This window comes from Terrapene carolina, unplaced genomic scaffold, assembly GCF_002925995.2.
Source record: "Terrapene carolina triunguis isolate 2854851 unplaced genomic scaffold, T_m_triunguis-2.0 Scaffold211, whole genome shotgun sequence".
In the NCBI taxonomy this organism is placed as follows: Eukaryota; Metazoa; Chordata; order Testudines; family Emydidae; genus Terrapene; species Terrapene triunguis.
Window position 1 is genome coordinate 10,856,846 of NW_020664562.1, and position 8,923 is coordinate 10,865,768.

Genomic DNA, 8,923 nt, shown 5'->3' on the forward strand with positions numbered 1-8,923 from the left:
TCTTTGCTGGTTAACTTTTTTTTATTTCTATTTTAAATGCTGTCAGCACCTCAATATGGTTTGTCTGACTGGATTTCAGTTCTTTTTTTCCCATTCCTAAACAGATTGTCAAGTAGCACGTGTTTGCACAAAATGTCTTTATCTATGCTATTTTGACACTGGTGTCTGACATTTATATTCAGCAACATCAATCATCCACTGTTTTATCCAGTTATTCATTGTTTTGAGGTGATGTGATTATGATTTCATTGTCTCTGTAACCATGGTATCACTCTTCGGTTTAAAACAAACAAACAAACAAAAATTGATAACTGTGGTCCACAATCTGTTTATTTCATTAAACTACATAAATGAATAAAATGTTGTTGTTACCTAAGAAAGGCACAAGTAAATGAGTGTTGAGATTGAGAAGAAGTGTTTGTGTATAGACTACCACATTGTCCTGCGTTGGTATTGCTTGTGACCCAGGTTTGGAAGGATCAAATGATAACTTGACAGAATTTGTAATGCTCCAAAGACATTTTGGAGATCGTAGGCCAGATTCTAAATAGGGTAAAATAACTTAAATGGTGTTATACCAATTTATTGCAGCTGAGGATCAGGCCTTATTCATTTAGCATTGTCTTTAAGTATTCCTTTAAATCTTTCATTTGTATCTGCATAATTTTTCCATTCCAATTACATGCATTGGGGGAAGGGGTTAATTAGTTTGGAGTATGGCTGTTGTGATTAGGTTTGGTGTGAGCTTTCCCATAACTCTCTTTTCTGTTTTTAAGTGTAGCCATTTCCAGAGCAGGTGGCCTCAGGACTTATTTCAAAATGTAGCATTAATAAGCTTCCCGGATGTGGGTATTTCATGTTCCCCCACCCCCCACTGAATTGAAGCTTCATCTGTTTTTTCTCTCTCTGAGACTTGTTCTAGGGTGTGATCTTATACTGATTCATCTTGCCAGGTACAAGCAAGTCACAGCAACGTGTCATCACTTCTCTGTCATTATGTAGCTGGCTGGCACACTATGCCGTATTTACTGTAAACCTTGCATGCATTTTCTATGTTGAAATATTGATAACTAAATTTTGGAGCTGTGTGAAATATTATGATTTTATTTTTGTCAATTTGCAGAAATATTTGACAAATTGGAGCAACTCTGAAATTGTTGACACATCATGCCATGTGTACTGTATATCATTTGGATTAGGGTAACTGAGTATTGTGTAGAAATGCTTAAAATTTAGAGCTGTATTTGTTGGTCACATAAAACACACATAATTAATCAGGGAACCAGAACTAGCTAAACCTACTCCATTAAGTCTTAAAAATTAGTAGCAGCTACTCAGAGGGAAAAGATGTATTTTGAGCCGTTCAGAAAACAGCATCTGTGATGACCCTTGCTGTAGTGTATGACAAGAGTGTTCTGTGTTCCCACTGAAATCTACCCAAAACTCATGGTGGGGCGGGGGGGCAATAGCCATCCTTGGCAGCTCCCTGAAACACCAAAAGGGACAGCAATCGTGCCACCAGAACTGTTAGAATGAGTAGCAGGATATTGGTCTTCCCCACCAAAATACATCAGTACAAATGATTGGGGTTTTCTGGGTTTCTGCCATAGGGCTGTTTCATTGGAGAGGGTGTGGATAAAAACAGACCCCCACATGTCTTGATAAGAGAGTTTAGCTAATCATATTAACTCTTGTACTTTTTGTGGTTTCCATATCAATGGACTGATAACTTTGTTGTGAGGAGACCTGTTTCCTGGGTGTGTTTACAGTAAACTTTTAATATTGGAAATTGCATTTAAAAAAATCATTAGTTATAGTGTACAGGTCATAAGAACCAGTAATGCTTTGAATATGCTATGGGATCTTGAATAGGATTGCTCAGACTTGCTTCCCTGATTCCAACTACTTTAACTTACAGTTTAAAGACCATGTCATTTTAACTAGCTCTCTTTGTGGAAGCCTTCCTGCAAATCTGTGGACTGTAGGGGAAGAAAAGGAAGAGGTCCATGACTAGGACTCCTACGTTCTATGGTAATACAGATAAAGTGCTGCCACTCCTCCCCTTTGTATTCAATAGAGCGGTATTTAGGGCACTCACCTGGCTAGATCTGAGTCCCTGCTCTAGAGCACAAACGTGAACACAGATCTTTTCCAACACCCTGCCAGGTGAATATCCTAACTACCAGCCTATTGGGTACTCTGGGGTGGGTCTGTGTCTCTCTCCTGTTGAAGCTTTTCCATGTTGTATAAAATTACTTGAAAAGTCATTGGTGCAGGGACTGGAATCTAGGTGTCCCCTGCCCTCTCCCCACTGAGTGCTCTAACTACTGGACTATAGAGTCAGTCACACTGTAGTCCAGTGGATAGTTAGGTATCTTATACAAAGGGGAACAGTTTCAACAGGACCAATTCCTACCCCAGAATATAGCCCAGTGGTTAGGACACTCAACTGGGAGGGAAGGGAGACCTGCAGTCAAGTTCCTGCTCCAGAGTGGCTATTCAAACTCATGTCTTCCACCTCCACACAGAATGGCCTAACCACTGCTCTTTAGTTTGGTGAATGATGTCTGAATCCCCTGGTCAAAGTAAAAAGTTTTTTTTCATTTTCGGCTATTTTGATAATGTCAAAATGAACCAATTCAACATTTCCAAAATTATTTTTGTTTCAACCAAAACAACTTGCCAAAATCAACAGGAATTTAGTCAATGTTTCAGTCGATCCAAATGTGTTTATTTTTGCAAATATATATATATATATATTTAGAATTTCCTTCCTGCTCTAATGAGTAGGAAAATAAATGACTAAGGGAGCAATTGAAGAGCCAGGTTCATAGGTGTCTAACAATATTAATTACGTGGAAATATAGTGATGCATTAACATGAGAATTGGCATCAACAGTGTAATCAAACATGCAAGCAGGAGCTTGTGAGCAGGACAACTGAAACAAAGAAATGGCGGGGTGGGCGGTGAGGGGAATGGAGGATTAATATAATCCAATAAATCCCCTATCAATAGCACTTTAAATATGTCAATCTGTCATTATCACAATAGCGTACGGGCAAAGCAATTCCTTCTTTGCAACATGCCCAGAGACTAGTTAACATACAATCAAGGGAGTATAGGAGATTGTGTTACATACATATAACCCCTTCTTATATAAAAAGGACTACATACACACGGAACAAAGAAACATTCTCTATTGTCCTAAGTGAGCCCATTTTCCTGGATCCCTACTCTTAGTGTAATCCAAAAAGGGCTATTACATTTCAAAAATGCAAGTTCCACTCTCAGCATGTCAATTTTTTCATAACAACTATATTCCCAATTTTCTGGAACCAGATGCTTATTTTAATTGGTATGTAAACTTCCAATTAGCTGCCAGAAACATAAATTTGGTAGGTGTCAGCATAATGAAAACTATGTCTTGATCTGTGAATTGAATTCCAAATAGGTTAATTTGCCCGTACTCAAAAGGCTATGTACATAACTGGTAAGTAAGCCACGTCCACCAAATATGTAGGAATGTTTCTGCAGCATTGCTACACAAGCAAAAAAGCAGATAGTTTTGCAAGGCCGGCTCTAACCTTTTTTCTGCCCCAAGCAAAAAAAAAAAAAGAGTACCGCCCAGCCGAAACATCCCCCCAAGCGCCGCGCCACCGAAACACCCCCCTGAGCGCCGTGCCGCGGAAATCCCCCCCCCCCAAGCCCCCCGCCCCCGAAACACCCCCCCCCAAGCGCCGCGCCACGCCACCGAAACAAAAACAACCCACCCCCTCGAGCGCCGCCCAGCCGAACCAAAAACAACAACAAAAAAACCCTTGAGCGCCGCCCCGCCGAACCAAAACAAAAAACAAAAAACCCCGAGTGCCCCCCGCCACCCCAAGATTGGCCGCCCATTACAAGGTGCCGCCCCAAGCACGTGCTTGGTCGGCTGGTGCCTGGAGCCGGCCCTGTAGTTTTGACATGAGCTGTGTGCATTAGAGAAGCTTATACTGACTTCAATGTGTGCTGAGAAGATTTTACAGATTTAAAAGCAACACTGAAGATTGATTGAGATGTGGATGCTGAAATCACTGCTTCAAGGCTGTAGGTTCAGAATATATTTCTGCTATACAGAAATCTCCACTGTTTTGATTAATCTGAGTGCAAATATAGTCTTACATATATATTCAATACCATTTTTATTCACTGACTCAAGGTATACAGAAGAGTTACTGTCTATTTTGCATGGTAACATGATTGTTCTGAAGTACTTTAAGAATTTTTCATACAATACTTCTTGTTGGGATGTTTGTACTTTGACCTAACCATGGGCCTTATTCATGTTGAATAGTAATTTACACCATGAGTATTCCCACTTTAGTCAAGTAGAGTTCTATTGAGTGTGAGTAAGAGTATCAAGGGGGGGGGGAGAGAGGGAAGAAAATCCAACCACTTCTATTTGTTGCTCAAAGAGGGATTTAGACATCCAAGTCTGAAGTCTTTAGGTCTCTTTTGCTTGTTCTATTTCAGAGCTGCACTGATCACAACAGTATTCCTAAAATGGAGTCTGAGTTCACACATGCTGAATTTGCTCCATTTACTGATAATTTTCAGTTTTGATTTCAATGGAATTTGGAATTCCTACTCACTCTTGAAAATCCCACTAGGTGCTTATCTGCATCACTACCTGCCTAAATACCTTTTAAAAATCTTGGTATCTTGCTGTTAATTGATTTATCTCGTTAGACTGACCTAACACTTGGTAAAGCAACCCCCATCCTTTCTTGTATTTATACCTGCTCCTGTATTTTTTACTTCATACATCTGATGAAGTGGGTTCTAGCCCACGAAAGCTTATGCCCAAATAAATTTGTTAGTCTCTAAGGTACCACAAGGACTCCTCGGTTTTTTTGCTGATACAGACTAACATGGCTACCACTGAAAGCTTTTAAAAATCTGTTTGCAGTGGTGGTGTAGCAGTGTTGGTCCCAGGATATTAGAGAGACAAAGTGGATGACCACTTTGGACCAACTTCTGTTGATGAAAGAGACAAGCTTTTGAGCTACACTGAGCTCTTCTCCAGGTCTGGGAAAGGTATTCGGAATGTCACAGCTAAATTTAAAGTGGAACAGATTGTTTAGCATGAGGACGCTAACACATATTCTAAGGGACCACTTCATTTTAAATGTGTCTGTTATGCTAAACAATCTGTTCCACCTTGTATTTTGCTGTGACTCTCTGAGCTCTTCAAGTCTTGGAAAATTACTTTGTGTAGCTTGAACGCTTGTCTCTTTCACCAACAGAAGTTAGTCCAATAAAAAGTTATTACCTCAACCACCTTGTCTCTCTCTTTAAAAATCTGTCCACTTACCCCTTCTCCGTATAATGCAAGGGTGAAAATAATCTTTTATCTGCACCAAGCCCTGCACCCACCTGAGCTGTACTTAAGTACTTAGGGTAAAATCCATTCCCCCACCTGCATAAAGCCACTGTAATCTGGCTCTATATGGGTAGAGGGCAAAAGGTAGTAACATCAACAATGCTAACACATGAGGCCAGAGTGTGTAGTTGCCTTCCTCACAGTTAAGGGATACACATCAGATTTTATTTCATTCAGGCTGTTGCATGGGGTGTGGGAATGACTGGATGAATATAAAGGTAAATGTCATAGCCCCTGCCCATTGTGGCTTTCTGTGATGGCCTAAGCAGGTCTGGTTTGCAGACTCTTGCCACAACATGTATGGACTGCATCTTACGTAGATCTTCTGGCCACAGTTTCCTCCGGCAATTAGGGTGACCAGATAGCAAGTGTGAAAAATCGGGGTGGGGGGGTAATAGGTGCCTATATAAGAAAAAGCCCTGAATATTGGGACTGCCCCAATAAAATCAGGACATCTGGTCACCCTACCTGCAGTCATCCTAGGTAGTGGGGGGAATCTTGCACTGGGGTTGAATTTGAGCTTTCATACAGGTTGTAAATAAGTTATGGATACAGCATGATGGAAGCTCTTTGCATGGGGTGAATTTCTCCCCAGTGCATATTTGGTGTTAGTTAATTTTAAAAGCAGGGAAAAGATCACGGTTAGTTTTAAATGTGACAATCTGAGTGAAAAATCATCTAGGCCCCATTCAGCAAAGCAGTTAATGTGCTTTGGTCAATGTGGATAGCCAGCTGAATCAGGGCTGAAGGAAAAAGATTACAAGGCAACTAAAATTTGTTTGTATCTGAAATACCATGTTCAGAAATGCCTTAGAAGCCGGGATGCCCTTTCAGCTGGTCACCTTTCTAAATTATTTTTGCAACCTAGATAGAGTTTGAAATTAATTTAAGAGGATTTTGATAAAATAAAACAGGTTGGAAGCCCACATGCCTCTGGAACTTTTCTTCTAATTTAGAAAGCTATGTGATGACCCATCCAAATACACTGACATGTCAGATCCATGGAAACTAGTCCATCTGAAGACATTGCAAAAATAAAACCCAGTCAATAAATAGTTGTCCCCAACAAAATGAAAAAGAAAAAAAACCCAAAACACTAAATTGCTAATGTCTTTTGAGAATTCATTATGGAAATTCTGTTAAAAACAGAATCTGCTAATTTCCTATGGATGAAATCTTGGCCCAATTGAAGTCAGTGGAACTCCTGATATTGACTCTAATGGGACCAAGATTTCATCTCCTATATTTAACAAATATATGTAACAGAAATTAATCAAAACTGCTTACTTGATCTTTGGTTTTTGATGAAAAATAGCTTCAGTCTCTCTTTAAATGTATTTTCGTTCATATAAAATTCAACTTGTACCCTGAAACAGAAAATAGAGTATTAGAATTAAACAGTCAATCCATTAAATGATTATATATGTACATTTGCACCACAAAATATCAGCATTTTCATGTGATTCCTCTTAACATCTCTTCTTAGCATAAAATTAGAGGAACATATTAAGAATTTTAAGTAAAATGCACATTTAAGCACTTGGAACATATTGATTAGAATAATTAGAAGTTAAATGCTAAAAAGACCTTATGTCATCTCATCTATCCTCTGTAAATGCAGGATTTGTTCCCTACACCACTCAGCATAGTGTTTGGCCTGTTAGTGCTTTTAAAATCATAAGCACTAGAGTTTAATACTTCCCTTGAAAGACTATTCTGCAGTCTGAAAAATCTCTGTCAGGAAGTCTTCCCTAATATTTAATATAAACTTCTTTTTTTCTTAGTTTAATTCCATTACTGTTGTTTACTATTACTGCTTTCAATAATTCCTTCTCATTTCTTTCTCGGTGTTTACATCTTTCAATTATCTTATAGTGGGTACCTCATCCCCACCCTGTCCCCTCTAAACCATGATTTGAGCTGCTTACGGAGCCCTTCCCCTGTTTGTGGCACTTAAGGGATTTTTTTAAAAAGGCCCTTTTCCCTCTCCTTCCCCTGGGAGAGGGAGAATCAGAGTAAAAGTAAAAGGCAAAGGTGGTCAGTCTCTTAGGCAGTCTTTCGGTCTCTCCTTTGGGGTTTGGCTTATCTGCAGGTATTCTGTCCTTAATCAGGGGTAGGGTCTGCCTCCAAGCCCTCCTTTTGGTCACCCCTGCTTTATACCTGGTTCATGCAGTCTCAGGGGCTGCAAGTTCTGCAGTTGTCTTCCTCTTGCTGGTCTGTCTACGTGGCCAGTGGTCTCTCAGGTATAGAAATTTTCTCCCTAGTCACCACCACTTCCTGTGGAAGGCTTCCCCTTTTTAAGCTTCCTCCCTCCAGGCAGATCAAGTCTCACAGGTGTATCTCATTAGTGCTGGCTGAGCCCAGAAGGGCTCATATGCTTCCGCCTCTCTGAGACTGAGGAAATTACCCCTCACAACCTCACCCCTGCAGTCTTGGCATAGGTAATCTCCATCTCTGATTTTCCAGGAAAAGTAACTGGCATTATCACGGTCCTTTCCTGTCTGGAGTTGCACTCTGAAACTATGGGGTTGTAGCACCAGGTACCATTGCATTATACATGGATTCACGTCTTTCATGGTATGGAGCCAGTAGAGGGTATCATGATCTGTGATCAAGGAGAAGGGGCTACCGGGCAGGTAATACCTGAGAGAATCTGTGGCCCATTCGATCCCTAGTGCCTACTTTTCAGTAACTGAGTAGGCCTTTTCTCTAAGGAATACCTTCCTAGTCAAGTATATGATTGAGTGGTGGTCTTCTTCAGTGTCTTCTGAGAGCATGGCACTTAGGCAGACATGTGAGGCATCTATGTGCAGTATGAATTCACAAGAAAAATCAGGGCCGAAGGGCACAGGTGCCCGGCATAGTTGTGCTTTCAGTTCATTAAAAGCTTCCTCCCTGTTCCAATCCCACCAGATCTTCCTTGGGTGGTTTACCTTTAATTAGGTCTTTAAGGCAGGCTGAGATTGAGGTAAAACTGAGGATAAACCTCCAGTAATAAATTGCCAGGCTGATAAAATACCTCATTTGCCTCTTCTTCCAGGGAATTGGGCATGGTATTAGGGTCTGTGCCTTGTCAATCACTAGTTTCATGAGGCTGCACCCTATGTGGTACCCCAAATTGGGTACCTCAGTCATGGCTAGTTACATGTTGTGGGGCTGGTCCTAAGAACTGCGTCTTGAAGGGTCTGCAGATGGTCTCCCCAGGTAGGACTATGAACAACAGTGTTTTCTGTATAGGCCTCAGCATTCTGATGGTGCCACCTTTTTAAAAACAACAAGGAGTCTGGTGGCACCTTAAAGACTAACAGATTTATTTGGGCATAAGCTTTCGTGGGTAAAAACCTCACTTCTTCGGATGCATAGAGTGAAAGTTACAGATGCAGGCATTATATGCTGACACATGGAGAGCAGGGAGTTACTTCGCAAGTGGAGAACCAGTGTTGACAGGGCCAGTTCAATCAGGGTGGATGTAGTCCACTCCCAATAATAGATGAGGAGGT

The 8,923-nt window shown here is 40.7% G+C and overlaps 1 protein-coding gene across 1 annotated transcript in view; it reads right to left on the reverse strand.

Annotated features, from left to right (window-relative positions):
* Positions 1 to 8,923, reverse strand: part of LOC112117767 (potassium channel subfamily T member 2) — a 287,927-nt gene that overhangs the window by 205,720 nt on the left and 73,284 nt on the right. The window contains exon 2 of the mRNA XM_026655747.2: positions 6,711 to 6,790. Within this exon, the coding sequence (XP_026511532.1) occupies positions 6,711 to 6,790 (80 nt within the window). The remainder of the gene's footprint in view (positions 1 to 6,710; positions 6,791 to 8,923) is intronic.